The sequence below is a fragment of the Clupea harengus genome, chromosome 10 (assembly GCF_900700415.2).
Source record: "Clupea harengus chromosome 10, Ch_v2.0.2, whole genome shotgun sequence".
In the NCBI taxonomy this organism is placed as follows: domain Eukaryota; kingdom Metazoa; phylum Chordata; class Actinopteri; order Clupeiformes; family Clupeidae; genus Clupea; species Clupea harengus.
This window is the reverse complement of record NC_045161.1, coordinates 4,792,242-4,811,713: the sequence shown is the minus strand read 5'-3', so window position 1 is coordinate 4,811,713 and position 19,472 is coordinate 4,792,242. Positions and strand designations below refer to the sequence as shown.

Genomic DNA, 19,472 nt, shown 5'->3' with positions numbered 1-19,472 from the left:
CAAAGAGGAACCGAAAACTGAGCTGTTCTCACTCAGAAACCATAAATCAGCCACATGTCGCACACAGTCCTTCGATGCTGTGAAGCCCAACTTGACTGGCCCTTCAAGACTTTCATGCTCAACACCAGCGTCCTCTAGAGGAGCTCAGTGAAGAAACTCAAACAGCGCTGAGGGTTGCGCTTAGGCAGCAGCCTCCATGATGCCGGCCCTCAGTCCCAATCCCACAGGGCCTCCTGGCTGCGAGCTCTGCAGTGCGCGCCCCACATGTGTGGGGGAACCAAGTGGCCCAGGAAACTGCAATTGAGCCACAGAACACTGAAGAGGTCTTACTTGGCACCGAATGGAAAAAAATAAATGTCTTACTCTCTTAGGCGTTTTTTTTTTTGAGAATACTTAGCTTTTTGGCAATTAAACAAGCCACCCTGACTCCAATAAAAAGGCCTATGGTAATGGATGTCTCAAGTACTCAGTCCAAGTCTGACTCATCCTTCAGGGCACAGAGCAAGTTCTCCAGACTAAGTGTAGCTGTCTGTAGAAAGAGATGAGTGAAGTACTAGTGTAAGACCTGGTGGGTATGTTTTCTGGAGGTCAGTGATCACGGTTCGTTTGCCTTTGAGGTCACAGAGAGCGTTAGTTCAGTCCCAGCTGATCTGCGCTTGGGACCACGTTTGGGCGACTGGGAGTGGGGCTGCGTGCGGTCGGTCAGTCGGCCTTGAGGGCGTAGAGCACGTCGTCCTGGCTGACATTGAGACGCACGCGCAGCAGCAGGTCCAGCCGGCTGGCCTCCAGCAGCAGCAGACGACACGCCCCCAGACGCTGGCACACTGCCAGGGACTCGGACACGCTGACGGGCTGCAACCCCTCCACACGACACAGAGCCTGGTGCTGCACAAACACCTGCAGGGAGACACTGAGGTCACAAAAGCATTCCGACACTCAAACTCTCTAGGTAAGAAAGGTAGTAGCAAGCAATGTATGCTATGCAATATACACACACATACAATATACATAATATATATATGCATGTTTGTGTGTAATATATATATATATATATATATATATATATATATATATATAAATATTTTACAGCAGTATGTAATTCATACATATGTGAAAACATCTAACATGTGAATCTGCTGAAGCCCTCACACAGGTGTAGTGATTTCTGCTGTGCTGTGCAGTGCTCCCTCACCTGTTGGAACGTGGCCTCTTCTAAACCAAGGCGTCGAAACTCCGAGATGACGCCCCTGAGGAAGAGCTGCTCCTGAACAGACGCACACCTGCGGGCGGGACACACGGAACATCACACGTTTTTGACTCTCTGTTCAAGAGCCTGGAGACTTAGATCAAAACAGCACCCGAACATATTTGATATTTGACCTCAGTTTCATGTAAACGACATTACGTTCCCAGCCAAAGTCATCATTTGGGAGTCGTGTCTTTGAAACCAAAACAGTGCCTCACATATAGCCATTAACCCCACCTGATGGCAGTTATGTAGGAGGACGAGAACATTTCATCCAGTGCTTGCATCACATCACTCATTCCAACCAATCCCGTGTCACTCTTCGGTTTGGCCGTGAATTCACAGATTTCTGTGGCACGGCGGCAGATGTCCAAACAGCGCCGGGCATCACCGGACAACGCCGCCACCTGAGAGAGAACCAATCAGAATCACTGTCATGTCACTGGGACGGAACACAGCTGGGTAATATTATATACCATTGCACTGAATGACAATGGGTGCATGCTTCAGCCATGTAAGGTAAGGCCCCCTGAAGACAACACACAGGTAGAAATGGGTTCGAGACGAAGTTCTGCTGTCAAAGGTCATTGCTGTTCAAACCCCCTGCAGTGGATGTCGTATTGATTACCTTCACTCCTGATAGACTGAAGTCGTCAAATCAAATCTGACATCAGTCAGTGATAAGGCTGATAGGCTCACATTATTCACACTGATAGGCTGTTCATCTGCCCCCCAGCTCACACTGATAGGCTGTTCCTCTGCCCGCCAGCTCACACTGATAGGCTGTTCCTCTGCCCCCCAGCTCACACTGATAGGCTGTTCCTCTGCCCCCCAGCTCACACTGATAGGCTGTTCCTCTGCCCCCCAGCTCACACCGATAGGCTGTTCTCCACGGAGAATCTTGTGCTAGGTGGTCATGTGCAGAAGAAGTTGCTTGCCTTTCTGGACACCAGCTGGAGGGCATCCTCTTCAAACGCCCGCACTCGGTTCAGCCTGGAGGCAATGATCTGCTGCAGCTGCTTAAAGGTGTACGGCTGGAACGACATCCGAGTGAGGCCCTGAGAGAGAGAGAGAGAGAGAGAGAGAGAGAGAGAGATATAGACACACACCAGATTAAAGGAGACAGAAATGGATTAATCAGGTTTATAAATATAGGCCCTTGATATATCAGTGTGCTAGATCAGTGGTTCTCAACTGGTCTGGCCTTTGGACCCAAATTTGAATTTGAAAATAGAATTTAAACCATAACATAAACATAAAAATATAGGGCCTACTTATATCCCTGCATTCATAGCACATTAACCTTGGGGGCTTTTTTATGCCTTTATTTGGATAGGACAGTGAAGTTATAACAGGAAGCGACGCGGAGAAGAGATGGGGAGAGGATTGGGAAATGACATCAGGCCAGACTTGAACCTGTGTCCTGTGCCCGTAAGTGGGGGGCTTTATCGGCTTGCGCCACCGTGCCCCCGACATCTGAGATTTTTAATAGATTTTTTTTTAACCACTCTGTTGAGGGGATTATCTGCTTCACATTTTTCCTAACTTAATGATTCAAACTTCACGTTATATTCTATACACACAACTACATCAAAACCCAAGTACACCATGATGGCAGTTTAGAGATGCCCTACCAGGCGACTGGCCACGCGGTTGATCATGATTCTCTCGGGGAGATCCATGGTGTTGGCAATAGTCAGCACAACCAGACGTGCATGGCGACGTGTCGGCCAATCAAACAGGTTGTACATCACGTTCTGTTTCCTGGTCCACAACAAGTCCAGCTTAAAAAATAAAAAAAAAATAAAAAAACCCACAGGTTAATATTCCAGTTTACATCCCCAGTACAATCATAATTTCTGTATAATTTCATATTAGCCATCAATTACATGCAACACAAACTGCTGAAAACAACACACATCCCACCTTAAAGTAAAATAACTAACTTTTCCAGCTACATTTCTTTAGATTTCTTAAGCATGGTCCCATTACATTTGTTGCTATAACTCACCTCATCGACCAGTAGGACAGTGGTCTCTTTCTTGGGGGCGGGATTACTGAAGCGTTTCTCAAGAAGACTGGCTGCATGGTCCGGGGTGACCCTCTGATTGGTGAGTTTCTGTGGTCATGTGATATAAATGTGTTACTTCTTATTGCAGTTCAGCATCACTTGCGAGCTTTCACATAAAGTTTCAATTAAATGCCATTTAAAAATAAACTCATACATGCTCGAGCGATACCAAAGAAATAGAATTTTTTTTTGAGAGATTAGGATTGAGCAGCATTATTCATTTGTGCGGTTACTTGGTCCTGCATGAAAACAGTTTCGAATTTCATAATTATGTGTAGACAAGGTCATTGTTATATAAACTAACATACAAGAGTGAGTGTACCATTGACCAGACCAGATCTGAATGGAGACTGTTCTGCCTTCCGACTAGAACCATACCTGCAGAATCTGGACATAGGCTTGGTGTGGGTCAGTCATCTTCATGCCGTTAATCTCAATGAAGCGGAACTGTGGAATCTCATCCAGGTCTGCTGCCTGCTGCAGTGAGCGGATCACCTCGTGTACAGTGGCAGTCTTCCCTGTGCCGGGCACTCCAGAAATGTACATGCACCTGTCAGTCACACACAGTCACACACAGACACACACACACACACAGTTAGAACAGGCAAAAGCTTATCAGTGGTCAATCCAAGTGCTGTAATGAGCATCGTTGAGCCACAGGACATCCATTCAGACTACAGCTACACCTAAAGCAGCCTTACCCTCCAGTCCCATCGATGACCTTGCTCTCCACAAAGTTATAGATGTCCTGAAACTCTTGTTCCCGACAAGGCAGAGACTCTGGGACTGCGGACACGTGCAGCCTAGGAGCCAAAGAGAGTACCGTCAAGATTCATATTTATAGAATGTTTAAATGCCAAACTGTTTGAAATTAGTGAACTTGGTGAACTTTCTGTGTTATAAAGTCACATCTGAGTTCATTTATCCGAATAGCAATATTTCTGTTGTTACATTTAGAACCCACGCGTTACCTTGCGCGTGCTTCTTCCAAGACATTCCCTGGGGTTCTGGCAGGCTGACTTCGGCTTGGGATAACCGGCGTTGCATGACGAGGTGTTTTCGGGGTCCTGGGGGTCTTAGGGGTAGTGGGAGCAGTCTGCTGGACAAAAAGAATAAACACAGTAAGAAAAAAAAAAAAAGAGTCATAGACACTCATCGGGACATGAACACCAGGCACAGTGATGGACACCTTTTTGCTGGGAGTCTTGCGTGGGGTCCTGGTAGAGGGCCGTGTTTTTTCCACGGCCCGTGGGGTGCGAGATCCACTCAGTCTTCGGCTCTTGCGCGTCACCCCGAGCTCGTCGTCACTGTCCACTTTGGCCCCCACCTCCTCGTCGCTGCTGCTCTGAAGGTCGATTTTAGATGGCATGAAGGCGTCGTCATCGCCGACCTCATCGTCTGAACTACTCTCGCCAGAAACAGCCCTGAACAGAAACATTGAAATCAAGTCAGCGTTCAACAATGACATGACATGACAAATGACAACATGTTGGAGATTCCTACTGCAATTAAATAGTCATCATGACAAGGTGACTGGATTTCTGAGACTTCCTTATACTCCAAGCGTTAGAAGCTACATTCAGATGGTCAACTGAATACATATGGCTTTGGATGACTTGTGGCTTTGGATGACTTGTGGCTTTGGATGATTGTGTGTTCAATTGTGTTGTACATATTACAGCAGAGGGAGAATCAAAATAGCATTATCTGTACGGACATATAACTAGTCAATTCCCTTCCTGTCGTCTTCAATAAATAATATCCCCATATCCCTGTGGTCACCTTGCATGTTTACTGTTATTTTAAATTGTTCAAACTAAATGAGACATCCCATTAAATCAACACAAAGGTCATAGGTCAAAGGCTCCTTACAGTTGTTTCCTGATTCGTGAAGACACCAGCTGGGCACACTTCCTCCTGGAGCGTGGAGTTGCTGCAGCCTCGAGCTCGTGATGCTCCTCCTCCCGCCTAACAGGAGAGGGGAGAGAGGAGAGAGAAAGAGAGGAGAGAGAGAGAGAGGAGAGAGAGAGAGAGAAGAGGTCAGTGGAGCTGCTCATTACAGTGCAGGCCAGAGAACATCTGGAGGATCAGACGACTGAAATGTACTCACAGCACGGCCAGCGATGGCTCCCTCAGGAGATCAGAGGAACTCTTCCTCTGCGAAGGGGTCCTTGCCCTGGGAAAGTAAGGGGGAGAAAAACAACATGAATTTGGCCACATCACTGCTATTCGTCTCTGGAACGGACTGTGCCTATGTAGCTCCTCCACTTAAGAACCCGCACCTGGTGGAGTGGACTATTGGGATGTATAAAGACCCTTAGGAGAGGAGTGCCTGACTGGGAAACTACTCCCTTAAACATGCACACCAAACACCAGAGTGATACGCTCCCCTCCACAGGTCCCCCACTTCTTCGTCCTCTCTAAAACTGACCGTGGACATGTAGTGCCTCCACCAAGAACCTGCACCTGGCACCTTAGAAGAGTGGACTGGTGGGAGGTCTCAACAGCCTCAACTTTCAGGGGGTGAAAGTCTGACCGTAGTTTTGCCTGGAAACAACATGGTTAAACCCATAACACCAGTGTGATACGGCCCACTCCACAGACACCCAGAGAGGACTCCCACTCACTGCCTCCTTAGACTGCCTCTCCTGGGAGTAGCCTTTCTCCGCTGGGGGGTTGGAAGCACAGTCACTCCCTCGTCATCAGAATCCTCAAGGGGACATACCCCTAGACTGAAAATTTGGACAAACATGTTTGCACAATTGTCTTTCCCCTCCACTGCAATGGGAATGTGTGAGAGCTGGCAGTATGCGATGCCTCCATTTCACTAGACTAGGAAACAGGCTAAGGACAGGTTCTAAGGACAGTTCAAAACAGAATCAAACACTTGATCAACTACACCGCAGTAAATGTTCTCAAAAGTACGGACTAGAAGGGCATACGGAGGGTGCAGACCTCGGCCAAGGCCAATATGCCCCATGTTGCTGTTATCCACCCCTTGATGCGGATCCACAACTAAATGTATTGGGTTCTTCCTTGGCCCATGCTACACCCCTGAACCACGTTTCATGAAAATGGGGCCAGTAGTTTTTGCGTTATCCTGCTGACAGACAGACAAAAACACCGAAAACATAACCTTTTTGGCGGGGATAATGATGGTGCTAAAAAAATCTGCATGTAGTTTTAATGTGATTTCCATTATTGCCTGTTTTTTTTTTTTATTTGCCCTACAGCCAAAATCACTGCGGGTGTCAATATATGTGGCCCACCTTGTTGAATCCTGTGTGTCCAGAGCAGTAGGTGTGGGCTTGTCGGGGCTCTGGAGAGGCTGGAGGGAGAAGCACTCCTCGTCTTTGAGGGGATTGAGTTTGACTCTGAGGGGAGTCAGTTGTATGGTGAACTTCAGACAACGTTTAGGAGGTGGTGAGGAGGTGGTGAGCTCCTGGGCCAGATCATCATCCAGGAGTTCCCCCAGTACATCTTCCCTGGTCATCTTCTTTCCTGGACCTGGGAACACAGACACCGTTTAATATAGAGCCTGTATGCAAGCACATGCAAAACAAATGCATTTACAACTCACACATCTTGTAGTACATCAAATTGTCTTGGCCCCAAGTCACAGAATACAATGATGACTCTGCTTTAACTCCCTTTAAGTAACTTCCTCTGACAAATACCTGTGTTACATGTTAAACACTTTATTATATTCTATATTCTTCCATGTATTGATATGCGAGGAATATGTTTGTTGGAATGGTCCACTAAAACGTATAACTGGACGACTACACTCCTACAATGGTGGTGGAAGAGGGCTTTAACTCACTGCAGAGCTCCAGCTTCTTGCGGATCGCTGGCTCGGATGTGATTCGTCCGCGCCTCTTCCCACTCAGCAGCTTGGAGGCCGAGAGTTTGGAGGCCGAGTGGATGGACTCTGCCTCGCGGCTGCTCCTCCTCCCCGTGCTCATGCAGTTGCGGCTGTAGGGTGTGTGGCTCACGCCGGAGCCAGCCCTGTTCATCACCACGGGGTCCGGCGTGGGCAGGATGCGTGGAGTGGTGCTCCGATGGGCGGGGGTGACGGGCAGGGCCAACACAGGACTCTCTTGCAGAGGTGACTGAAGGATCTGCTTCGGTGGAGTCATGGCATTCTGGAATGGCTTCATGAGATCTGGGTCGAGCAATTTAAAGGCCTTGGTGTCCCACAACAGTTTTACAAAGAGATAGTCATCGCTTGGAAGGTCAGGGAAAGGGTCCTCTCCTAGAACATGCTTCACCTGTGGATAAGAATATGTATATCATAAAAGGGCATCAGACACAGATACTTTCTCTCATCATCATTCAGATAACTACCTTGAATGTTGCTTTGAGTTTGACAAGCGCCATAATTTTATGATTTAAAAAAAATAAAATAAATAAAATCCACATACAACATCATATCGCACTACATTTACCAAATATAGTCTTGACTCAAGTTTCATGATAAAGTTCAGTCTATCATCTGAATTGATCATATGGGTGCACTTTCTGGGATATTCTTTAGGCAACATTAGTCATTGCCAATGAAAGGCAAGAAATGTCACAGCACTTCAAAGCTTTCCACCACTGAGATTTACCCAACAAGTCATTTTAAGGCAGCCATGATGCAACAAATGATACCGCTTTCACTCACCTCCACTGTGCCCAGGATGGTCTCTGCATCCACCTCACTGTCACATGAGGAGGCCTTATAGTAAAAGATCTCCTGAGCATGTGGAGCTCTGCCGAGCAGTTTCCTCTTGTTATGAGGTACTTCGGAGTACCGTATAAACCACTGCACTATTGCCTTCTTCGCCTTGCCCTCGTCTGGAAAACAAAGCAAGCAAATCATGCGTCAAGATATTTTCAACCCATGAAGAGCTTTTCATTTTTGGGCGATGTGATATGACAAAAGCCTTTACCGTCACTGAAGAACTTAAGAAGCTGAGCCACATATGGGTTGTCATCATCATCGCCTTCGATGAGAATGTACTGGCCCAAAGTAACAACGGTGTCTACAGGTCTTCCTTCCACTTGAATAATCAAAGATCTGCAAAGCGCAGTGTGGGTTAATATTGATGCTTGGCAGTGCGGCATACTAGCTAACAATTGGAATTTATGTGATTTCCTGTGTATAAGATTAAAATAAGTTTGGCCTACTGTTTTAAGTGGTCAGACAAATAAAGGTAACGTACTCGTAGAAGTGTCTTTTCAACTTCCTATCTAGACTTATGGGTCGACTTTTCCATTTGTAGCTCCTCTTCACTCGTAACCGTGTGAAATATCTGCTCATGATTCAACCCTACAAGAGAAAAGGACGCCGTTACATCGTACTGGCCCCCCTACATTATTAAACAACCATATAGTTAACTATCGTTTAGTGCTAAATAGCGTTATTTTGTTAGACATTACTGGCGCAACTGAGTGCCATGCTCATACCAACAAAGAAACCTTGGTGAACTACTCCATGAAATGTTTCATCAAATAAAACACAATCAGCTTCATTAACGTCAACTGTTTCAAAATATAAGTCAGGGGCGTTTAGCTAATGACCATCATAAAACAAATGCCGTGAGTGGTTATCCTAGCTGGCTAGTTTGAGTAACAAACAAAGTTGATAATGACAAATACTTACGGCTAGTAAAACAAATGCCGTGAGAGGTTATCCTAGCTGGCTAGTTTGAGTAACAAACAAAGTTGATCGTGAAAAATACTTACGATAGGGATGTGTCAGTCGGTTAATGCTGTTCGATGACAAGACAAAATATTTAAAAAATCTCTCATTTACTTCAAGTGGCACCAACAGTGAGGTCCTGGTGTCATTTAACGCCGGAGACTGCCACACCGAATTTTCGCGCGCAGATTACATCCACCTTTCATCTGATTGGACGTAAAGCATACGTACACTCCCATTTGCATGCTCCGGAAAGTGTATTCATTTGACCCGGAAGTTATTGACTTTTCTCCCAAAACGCGTTCCATTGAAATTTTTCTTTGGAAATGGCAAACAGGACAGTCAAAGATGCCAACAGTATACATGGCACAAATCCTCAGTATCTTGTGGAAAAGATTATACGAACCCGTATCTATGAGTCTAAATACTGGAAAGAGGAATGTTTTGGACTTACGGGTGAGTGTTGTTATGCTTCCGCTGGCTTTGCCAACCAGGTTATGTTAGCCAGTTAGCCTACAGAAGTAGCTCCAATTTTTATAGTAAACGTCTTGTAATACACCTTTTGGGCTACATTTGCATAGCATTACAGAAACATATGCGAATGCATTCGGGAAATGTTTAAGGGTAGCACAATCTAACGTTTTTTTTTGTCCCCTTCTTATCCCATCATAAAGCCGAGCTTGTTGTCGACAAGGCCATGGAGTTGAAGTATATTGGTGGGGTATATGGTGGAAACATCAAACCTGCTCCATTCCTGTGCTTGACTCTCAAGATGTTACAGATCCAACCAGAGAAAGATATCATCGTTGAGTTTATTAAGAATGAAGATTTCAAGTAAGTACTGTCGCATTTGTCAGTATGTAAGAAATGGAAACGTAGCCTATATATTGTCACCATGACCCACTAGCGCTTAGATGGCTTTGATAGCTATTGAGAGCCGTTGATATTCATCAATGGGGCTGAGATTATGTAGCATTGTACCAGGTGAAAATGCATGTTTTGTCGCAAACACACATATTCTTTGTTACAGGTATGTTCGTCTGCTTGGTGCATTGTACATGCGCTTGACTGGCACCTCGGTTGATTGCTATAAATACTTGGAGCCATTATACAATGACTATAGAAAAGTCAAAATGCAGAACAGAAATGGAGGTATTTATATTTGTTTTTATTTTCTTATCAATCTTATGTTTGTCAAAGTTCACAGAAAAGTCCAACCACCTTTGACCTCTCTCTTACAGAGTTTGAACTGATGCATGTGGATGAATTTATTGATGAGCTGTTGCATGCTGAGAGGGTCTGTGATGTGATCCTCCCTCGGCTTCAGGTGAGTTCACACAGTTGCTTCATGCTTCAGTGTTCTAAAATGACCACGGTTTTTATTGAACGCTGCATACAGTGATTTGGATGCAGATAAATGTAATGTAGTATTTTCCAGACCTTTTAGTAAACGCTGTCAGTCAGAGTAATCCTGATGTGAGGCACATAAATGCAAATGTATTTAGCTGCATTATAGGATGTAAATGAGAGAAACCAGATGTTTTGTGGGTGAAATTTGGTTTGTAAACTTGAGCATCTCTAACCAGTATGTAATTGAAGTGGAACTTGTGCTTCAAATGCAGAAAAGGCAGGTCTTGGAAGAGGCTGAACTGCTTGATACACGGATATCTGCCCTGGAGGAAGATCTGGATGAAGTCGAGAGCAGTGAAGAGGAGGATGAGGAAGAAGAAAAGGTATTGATCACACATTAGGTTTTTCCTCCCCACCTTTAGGGGTTTGTCAAACCAATAGAAACCAGTTTGTAGTCGCCATTCATTTCTGCCCAGTACTAGTTAATATAAAGACTAATAAAGGGAAATGCCCTACAGATTCATACACACAAACTCACTGCACTTTAGCGATAGAAAACAAGAGTGTGTGTGGACGACAGCCCTGACATTCAGAAAGATGCTGGATCACGTGTTTTATTTGTTGTTGATTGAGTCTGGTTTAGAAGTGACTGCAGTGCAAATAGATTAGCTTGCATAAGGAGGAAGGTTACTTTCAAAGCTACGCATTATGGATTTTTTTCACAAGACATCGAGATTACATTTGCACTCAAACAAGTAGTGGTGTTTCATTTACACATCCATGTGTGATAATGTGTGAGACACATGCCCAATGATTGGATATGATTCCATATAGTAAGCAGTCATCCCTGGTATATGTACACATGGTATTTGTATATTTGGTTATAATGTCTAGCAAAGCTCAGGAGTTTCATTGTCTGGGAACACAAGCACTGATTGATACATATTGTTTAAGTCACTGTTTCAGCGTGGATTTATGTGAATGTACGGCTGACTCTTCTCCTTTTCATAGCCCGAGAGAGTGCAGACTCCTGAACCACACAGACGGGGTTACCGTGACAACGATCGGCCACGCCGCTCACCATCTCCTCGCTACAGACGCAGCCGTTCACCCAGAAGGTTAGACTCCTGTATTTACTTCTCCTACTGTTATTCCAAAAAGATTGTTTTGAAGCCACTGACACTGACTTTCTTCTGTCTGTCTAGGAGGAGCAGATCTCCAAAACGACGGAGGTAAACATTGCCTTTTTCTCTTCTTTCTCATGAGAATTATATTCCCCAGCAGCATTCTATTTGCATGTTGTTCAGTTTACTACTCAGCAAATTCCATTTGGATGAAACGCTTAACATTCAGAAAACTATATTAAATTGTATAGAGAAATGACTCATAAAATTCATGGTCAATTTATCATGAACAGTCAGGAATGAATTGTAAACCATTTTAAATCTGTGGTGTGTTCTTTTTTTTTATTACAATTTTATAAATGTATTTTCAAATTTTAGTCCTTCCCCGAGACGTGATCGGGAACGTGAGCGTGAACGCCACCGCAGCAAAAGCCCACGGCGTCATCGCAGTCGCTCCAGAGAGAGACGTCACCGCTCCAAATCCCCAGGTACAGCCTCAGAGGAAATGCATAACAAGGATATTACAAACTGACATTGTGTGCTAACATTACTTTAGGCTTAGACTATAGACTGTATTTTGTTAAATGCATGGCTGTAACATGGGTGTTCCTCTACAGGACATCACAGGAGTCACCGGCATCGCAGTCACTCAAAATCTCCAGAAAGGTAAGGCAATACAACTGAAATGTACATACAATACATTCTTCACTTCACTTGAATGTACCATTTGAAGTTGGCATACTAGTAACTCTCTTGTACAGGATGCTTCCATGTGTTCTGTGTTTAACAGAATATTTATTATTTTTGTGTGTCTGCTAATTTTGTGTTCCTGTTATTTTGTTTCCACAGCAGATCAAAGAGGAGTCACAAGAAGAGTAGAAGAGATTGATTTGTTTTTATTTTTCCACCAAAACAAACTCAAATTCTGGCTTTTTCTGCTTTTCAATATCAAAATGTTAAAGTCTTCAGTTGTACAGTTTTTACCTGGAGATAGTCTTGTTTGTTATCTGTCCCAAATCATTTTGAAATACAGTGTTTCGGAAGTAACACATCACATGCACATTCAAAAAAGCCACCAAATTTGGAAGACTATAAAGATTTGTACTTTTTTCTTTTTAAGGGGGATTTTTTTTCTTGTTGGCTATAATGTGTGTGTGTGGGGGGAGGGGGATGTTTTTTTTTAATTGCCATATTGGAAAAAAATGTTGTGGGCTCATGCACATTTCTATCTGGAAGACAAACATAATTTATACATGCATATGTAGTATGATCGATTATCAGTCAGTGCTCAAACAATAAATCCATTTAGAAGTTCAACAGGCTATTTGTTTTTATATTTATTGCATTTGGAATTGTATACCAGCACATAGGGTGTCATTATTGTCAACTAGATTTGAAGGCTATTTTCTTCAATCTCAAGTTAAATGAAAGAGAAGAATGCACAAAACATTTGCCCTATGGATAGTGTATTCTCAGACTTCTTTTTTCTTCAACTCAAAATTGCTGCGTTGTCTAACCAAAAGAATAATTTTTTTCGCTAAATTCTCAAGATAGTCTTCACTCGATTGTATGTGCTGTGCAGCAATGATTTGAGTCATTATGGCATTTTCAATTGATTCAGATTCACAGGGACTGTGCCTGACCCAGTGACTGACGTTCCTGCTGGGCTCAATAACCAGTAATCCAGGTGCTTGGGTCCTAGTAGGGGGTGGCATCTCTTTGATGTACCGTCGCAGGTAACCTGTGTATCTCCGAACGAGACTCGTGAAGGCTGTGCTGTAGGACAGTCGCAGAGACTCGGCCGAGCCCAGGGGAACAGAACCCAGGCGAATTCCATGGATCCTGACGTGCAGGTGAATGACCGCCCCATTCAACCACAGTTTAATGGCACGTGAGTTTAACTGACGTTGCAGAGTCATCCTCTCAAAAAGGTCAATGAGTTCAAACTTAAGTTCTTGATCACAGAGCTCTGTTATGTCTGCCATCCCTTCACCGTTGTTGACGAGTTCAGGTACCTTCCTCAGATACTCACCGATTATGCTTCCAATTGAGGAGTCGCTTGTCCCTAACATTCTCTGGACCGGGTCTGGGGTTGTTTGACCCATGATGTCGTTTGACACAACATCCAAGAACAATGACAATGCTAGTGCCACGATTCCTATATTCCCAGATGTCACCTTGGTACCACCGAAAGTAGAAGTCAGATTCTGGTTGAACAAAGCCAGTTGTTCAGTGGAGAGACGTTGCTGGATGGCATCGTAGTGGTTTGTCAGCACAGTCCTGGACTTCAGAGAGAGGTAGCCATTTACGGCCATATCAAGAGAGATGTCCGGTATGATGCCCCCATTCTGGGCCACTGAGAAGAGATTTTGCATCGTCTCTGAGGAAGGACTGCAAGCATTATTTCCCATTATTCCCTCTTGCCACAGCCAGATTGTCATGAAGCTGGGTGTTCTTGTTGAGTTGCAGAACAGGAGCACTGAGTGTCAGCAGGAAGGACTCTGATCTGGCTTGTGTAAATATTTGTTCATAGTGTTAAACATCTAACTGTAAAAAGACACTGATACCGAGGTCAGTATCTGCTGCTACATGGCAAAGGAGCTGACGTCACTCAATCTGGCATTAACACCCTACACATTGATTATTCTAAGTGACCGCTACAACCTGGGACATCTCAGTTCCATTGGGATAAACTGAGCAAAGAATTTCATGGAATGCACCAAGCTGTCAATGCAAAAATTACCTGCACAGAAGTTACCACTCTTCCTCAAATTAAGACACATTTACACATGAATTAGGCATGGTTGTTCCCACCATTTATTTCTGTTTGCAAATAAACTTGTCCACTTAGAGCAAATCAATGGAAGCGTTTGAGAGGACAGTCACTCCAAATTGGCTTTCAAAACAAGAGTACCATGAAATATGCAGTGAAATATTTCCACTGATGCCATTTATGTGTAGTAGGTACTACTGACACAAACCGTAAGGTTGTTCCCATTCTTTTGTCTAATCCATGGCACATACTGGTACATAGTCCATAGCTTACTGTTAATGGGTGAAAGACTTTCCCCTGATACCAAAGGAGAGTCACTATGTTTTACACCCAGCCAAATTGATGACAATATTCCAATGATGGGCACCCTCACTTGTCAATTTTAGTATGTAGGCAACAGTTACTCTGCGTAAAACTCCCAAGGATCACAGAGCAACTAGTCCAGTTAATCATACTTGAACTCACTCAGGCACGCTTGCTAAGACGTACAAAGGAGAAAACAAAACTGCCAGTATCTTGCCCAACATGTGCCTCTTTATGAAGGCAAACATGCCTCCATGTTTACCTTGCAACGTCAGAGCAAATTCATGGCTGAAACAGATATGAACCGCAATTTCTGTGGATAACATTCTTACACCACAAAAAAGTTTGTACAGTTCAAAAAGTGTGAGGGGAGAAAACCTAGCAGCGGGTGGTTCAATGGCACCTCACACATCATTTGACCTTATACCTTAATGTGCCTGAAATTCCAAATTCATTGTGACATGAGTTCTATGAAATGGCCACTGATAGCCACTCCAACGTTGCTCCAAATGTGCATACACCTTTAGCTTTTATAGATGAATGAGCAGTGACAGATCGTACATCGTACTATTTTACTATTCCTGTTGAACATGTCATCATTCTCATGAGGTGGAGGGTAACTGAACGCCTTTTAATCCCTTGTTAAAAAGAAATTGAAACATAATACCTTTACGAAAAACATAATGTAAATCCTGGTATGTGCACTGTGCAGATAAAAAAAAAAAAATATCACAAACAAGAACACTTTCAACAACATAATACATCTATCCCATTCTAGAGACATGCACCAAAATCACTTATGGGCTTGAGAGATGGGGTCCGCTCCTAATGACCCTACGCACAAGGGGATCCACAGGTGTCCAAAAGTACAATGCAGCAAGAACTACCAACAAAACTCCAACACACAGTAAAAAATATGCATGGTAAGGGTCAACACATTGTGCTGCAGACTTCCCCTAAAAACTACTACTTGGCAGTTCACAGTGTCTCCATGGGTCTACTACATAACTGGCAGTGAAAATATAATAATACAGCGCCACCATGTGCTCAAGACTGGGCAGTTAAGCTGAGAAAGGACACACTGAGCCTGACAGGGAGCTCTTTGTAAAAAGTAACAACAAAAACACAACTTAAAAAATATATATCCTGTTGTCATGTCATCTCCAAAAAAATCCTGCTCTTCTACATTGTGCAGCAGTTCAGAGTTCAGAGTTCAGGCACCTATACAGGACAGTGGAGCTGGATGTGCAAGCCTTTTTTCTGTTAACATGCTCAATCATTCTTTTGTGCCTGCCCCTACCACATCGGTTTTCTTGTCCCCAACCACATAGTGTCACCATCTCGAGTCACGTTTATGAATCTTCATTCATTTCCTGGCTGTCGGTCCGAGCGATTTTCCGGGGCGGTGGTGGGCTTCCTGTCTCCCCCTGCTCCTGCTCCCGTTTCTTGGCAGCATTCTGCATTTTGATTCAATGAAGACACGGGTCATTTCACATTTGGACAGCATACATATATACATGCAGGTCTGTGATTGTGTTTAGTCAGCAAACTGTAGTAGACATACCTTTTTATCCCACTGCTGGTGAAGGTAGCGCAAGAGGATATTCGTTTTTTCTGTCACAATAACTGTGGAGAGCAAGTACATCTTAAATACTGGATACTGAAACATCACTGTTACTTTATAAAGGCAGTAAAGCACAACATGCGTTATTCCAGTGGATCATCCTGTATATTAATCTTATTGCACATCTTGAGTAAAACTACCATTTGATTCTGCAGACACCTACTCTGTTCTGAAGGGTATTCTCTTGTTGGAAGGTAGACCGATGGTCTTCTATTCTGTAAAAAAAAAGGAATAATATGTTTTAGACCCAAGGTGCAGAGGTGTATACCTACACCAACATAAAAAAAATGTAGCTGAACAAGAAATACACCATTACCGATGCCTTGCATACAGAGTCTGCATGGAACCGGCTGAAATTGGTTTTGTTGTACACAGGAAGACCCTTCAAAAAGTCTGCCTGCAAAAAGAGAAAACTATCAAATTCAGTGAGGCTGAAATGTTCTTGATTAAGCTATGTTAAGTTTACTGCCTTCCTTGCTTCATTGCAAGTCCGACTTGGCTTATTTGCCAGTGCCAAGGCAAATCAAGGAATAAATCAATGACAATCAAGCAGCTTGTGGTAAATGTTCAAACACAACAAAGCCAGACAAACATCAAATACTGCACATTGGTATGCTTATTTTGTCTTAAATTCATGGACTGGCATGATTTCCTTTTAACGTTACATTATCCATCCTACCCATGAAACATGGGCGTTCCCTGGCTGTCTACTATCCAATACGAATTATGTCAGATGTGAATCGGTTTATAATAACAGTTCCTGCACATGAGATTCTAGCGGTGCATAACCTAATCCGTGTGCATTCCTGTGCAGCAATGTCTTGATGGGTTCAATGATTTAAATAATCTAGCTTGCTGTCAGATTGGTACATTGCGCCAAAGCAAGAGAATGCCTTCTAAGCTTCATCAGCGAACCCCATCATAGAACAACCTCAACACACCATTAAAGATGAACTGTTACATGATACACGCAACGGCTATATTTGTCAAAATGGCAAACTAAACAGTAACCGACTAACATTCTAGGATTATAGACACTAGGTAACGTTAATAGTTAGCTAAGTATCTAGCTAGGTCGCTAGCGAACTGACTAACACGTTACCTTATCCATCTTGGTGCTTTGCTTATGTCCAGATAATGAAACGTAGACTCTCCCACGAATGATGCCACCACACACCAAACAGTGTTTTTATGCCACGAGGATGTACTCAATTCCAATTTTTGCTGGGTTGCTATAATTTATGCTATTTGCCAACTACTCAGCAAGAAAGCTGCGTAAGCATGCTAGGTAGTTTAGCCACATCAAGAGCAGTAACATGCTAACTTAGCTATTACAGTTAACGTCAACTTAAAATAAAATGTAGCTAGCTAGCTTAGTTTAGAAGCGACGATGCTCAGCGCTGGAGTCCTTTATATCAACCTCTAACCAATGTAAAAGTTAACAATTACCATGTTAACAAAGATGGTTCCACATGTTTAGTATAACATTAATGATTCCATAGATATTTATTTTTACCACAACACCCACCATTTTTCCAGCCTGGTCAACGCAAGCACACTCTTGTTATGTCTACACCCCTTGGACTTTTCATTGGACCTATCAGTTAAGACAACTTTTAGTTTATTGGTGGTGACACATTAATCCCGCCCCATAGATAGGTTGAGTCTCTCTCCAAAGAGCCCCTCTCTCTCTATCTCTCTCTCTCTCTCTAGGGAAACTGTTTCATCCATAGACGTAGGAATTTCTATGTCTGGTTTCATCAGGTGTAGACGCTGGGGTAACACCATGCATGTGCACAGATAAACCCAAGGTGCCCCTTTGCCCTCTGACTTAAAAAGTGCCCTTTTTGCAGGATATTTTTTTTTCTCCAAACTACTGCTACTTCTTAATTTTGATATTCGAGTTTTAGTTTAGATATAGTTTAGTTACTTTAAACCATTTTAATTTGGCTCAATCAAACGCGTGCTGTAACTATGCCCGAGCCAGACATTTGAGTTCTAATTTTGCTGGTATTCAGAAGCCTCTGCGCCTCCCCACTTCTGCTTTCAATGGAATGCAGGCAAATTGAGCGCCCTCGGGACCAATATCTGTACATCTCCCTGCCCTGACTTTACTGGTGACAGCCAGGTAACGATGTGCCCAAAGCCTCGGCATTGTTTGTCACTGTTGTGAAATTACCATAACCGCCGTTAAACTGAACAACAAGCAAAGCTAGTATGTCGAAAATGTGCCTCGTCAATGATAACGAGTTAACGAACCATGCTATAACCTATAGATCCATTGTCAAAGCAACTCAAAGTAGCAGTAGTAAGAAGTTTGGTCGGAAACATTTAACCACTGAAAGGCATGCAAAAAACAAACAGCACAGTTGGCACTGATAACAGGCTTGCTAGGGAATTGAAAAAGAAAATAATCTTTAAAAAGACAGTATTGGATGACTCTAGAATTGAAAAAGTGTAAAAAGGTAATAGGCCTACTACTTCTGTACACTACTACTTCTGTAAAACATTTTTTGCAGAAAGAAAAATCCTTAATTGTATTGACTGAAACATATAGGCGATATCATACACACGCATGTAGACACGTGGAATAACACAAAAATAGACTAAGAATATTTGAGGTTTTAGACATCTAATGGGTAATGTTTTAAATCAGTGGTTACGCAACTTTTCACGGCAGGCCCCCATTTGACAAAGATTGAGACACTCACATATTACCTGCGGTTTAACTTTTAATAACAAAAACAGATATGTACATTTTAACAGTTAAACATTTTAAATTTAATTTCATCAATTAGTTACATTTTAACTTTTACATTTTTTAATTGATCAGAGCTCTTGTTTAGCCTACTTTTAAACTTTCAAACATTTTTGACTTCTCACTGGGTGATACATCCATACAATGTTCATGCTAGGTATCCTAACATATAGTCTAACGATAGGCCCTAGCCATATTATATAAGTACAAAGTAGGCTATAAACTCATCACCCGATAGGTTAGTTATAGGCTACTATGCTGTGAGAGCATTGGCATACCAAATGTAACCTGTAGTTGTTTACAAGTTTCCCGTTCCGTTTTTTCACCCGCAACCCACGCCTCCCTATCTGTAACTTTTACAGCCCACCCCACAGTTTGCGAACAACTGGTTAAGTAAGGAGAATGCATTGAGGGTCTCCTTCCATTCCATCTTCAAGTCATAGGAGTGAAAAAAGGCAAAGGCTTCAATGTTGAGAGTTAATTGTATTTAGATTGGGCCACTTCACTATAATTCTAGAAGATAGGGCAATGTATATT

General features: G+C 43.1%; 3 protein-coding genes across 5 annotated transcripts; 1 reads left to right on the top strand and 2 right to left on the bottom strand.

Annotated features, from left to right (window-relative positions):
• Positions 1–279: 279 nt before the first annotated feature.
• Positions 280–9,194, bottom strand: orc1 (origin recognition complex, subunit 1). 2 transcript variants are annotated; one of them, XM_031575072.2, is made up of 19 exons: positions 9,048–9,194; positions 8,525–8,631; positions 8,252–8,379; positions 7,984–8,156; positions 7,141–7,588; positions 6,587–6,824; positions 5,945–6,049; positions 5,428–5,493; positions 5,190–5,285; positions 4,507–4,741; positions 4,289–4,416; positions 4,019–4,120; positions 3,696–3,867; positions 3,258–3,365; positions 2,881–3,030; positions 2,185–2,304; positions 1,484–1,653; positions 1,193–1,280; positions 280–897 (listed from the first exon to the last, which is right to left on the bottom strand). In XM_031575072.2, exons 2-19 carry the CDS (start codon positions 8,620–8,622, stop codon positions 703–705), a joined length of 2,820 nt encoding a protein of 939 aa, XP_031430932.1. In that variant the 5' UTR covers positions 8,623–8,631; positions 9,048–9,194; the 3' UTR covers positions 280–702. The 2 variants fall into 2 exon arrangements, with proteins under 2 accessions (XP_031430932.1, XP_031430933.1); XM_031575073.2 differs by having other exon boundaries at positions 4,289–4,413.
• Positions 9,195–9,274: 80 nt separating this feature from the next.
• On the top strand, positions 9,275–12,794 carry prpf38a (pre-mRNA processing factor 38A). Its single transcript, XM_012842208.3, has 10 exons — positions 9,275–9,459; positions 9,678–9,837; positions 10,034–10,155; positions 10,245–10,330; positions 10,626–10,736; positions 11,365–11,471; positions 11,559–11,585; positions 11,856–11,965; positions 12,095–12,143; positions 12,327–12,794. Exons 1-10 carry the CDS (start codon positions 9,330–9,332, stop codon positions 12,364–12,366), a joined length of 942 nt encoding a protein of 313 aa, XP_012697662.1. The 5' UTR covers positions 9,275–9,329; the 3' UTR covers positions 12,367–12,794.
• A 1,477-nt stretch (positions 12,795–14,271) lies between these two features.
• LOC105913185 (DET1- and DDB1-associated protein 1) lies at positions 14,272–17,787 on the bottom strand. 2 transcript variants are annotated; one of them, XM_012842211.2, is made up of 5 exons: positions 17,706–17,787; positions 16,494–16,574; positions 16,341–16,392; positions 16,118–16,179; positions 14,272–16,010 (listed from the first exon to the last, which is right to left on the bottom strand). In XM_012842211.2, the coding sequence occupies exons 1-5, from the start codon at positions 17,706–17,708 to the stop codon at positions 15,906–15,908; spliced, it is 303 nt and encodes a 100-aa protein (XP_012697665.1). In that variant the 5' UTR covers positions 17,709–17,787; the 3' UTR covers positions 14,272–15,905. The 2 variants fall into 2 exon arrangements, with proteins under 2 accessions (XP_012697665.1, XP_012697664.1); XM_012842210.3 differs by having other exon boundaries at positions 17,280–17,764.
• Between the last annotated feature and the right edge of the window lie 1,685 nt (positions 17,788–19,472).

Bases quoted from the DNA above. Each gene is read 5' to 3' on its own strand.
- orc1 (XM_031575072.2), bottom strand. From the start codon at position 8,622: ATGAGCAGATATTTCACACGGTTACGAGTGAAGAGGAGCTACAAATGG. The intron at 3,868-4,018 runs GTAAGGCTGCTT...TGTGACTGACAG, and splicing joins GTCATCGATGGGACTGGAGG to GTGCATGTACATTTCTGGAG. The intron at 3,366-3,695 runs GTATGGTTCTAG...ACATGACCACAG, and splicing joins CCTATGTCCAGATTCTGCAG to AAACTCACCAATCAGAGGGT.
- prpf38a (XM_012842208.3), top strand. From the start codon at position 9,330: ATGGCAAACAGGACAGTCAAAGATGCCAACAGTATACATGGCACAAAT. The intron at 11,966-12,094 runs GTACAGCCTCAG...GTTCCTCTACAG, and splicing joins TCACCGCTCCAAATCCCCAG to GACATCACAGGAGTCACCGG. The intron at 12,144-12,326 runs GTAAGGCAATAC...TTGTTTCCACAG, and splicing joins CACTCAAAATCTCCAGAAAG to CAGATCAAAGAGGAGTCACA.
- LOC105913185 (XM_012842210.3), bottom strand. The intron at 16,393-16,493 runs GTAATGGTGTAT...TTTTTTTTACAG, and splicing joins ACTCTGTATGCAAGGCATCG to AATAGAAGACCATCGGTCTA. The intron at 16,180-16,340 runs GTAGGTGTCTGC...TGCTCTCCACAG, and splicing joins AGAATACCCTTCAGAACAGA to TTATTGTGACAGAAAAAACG.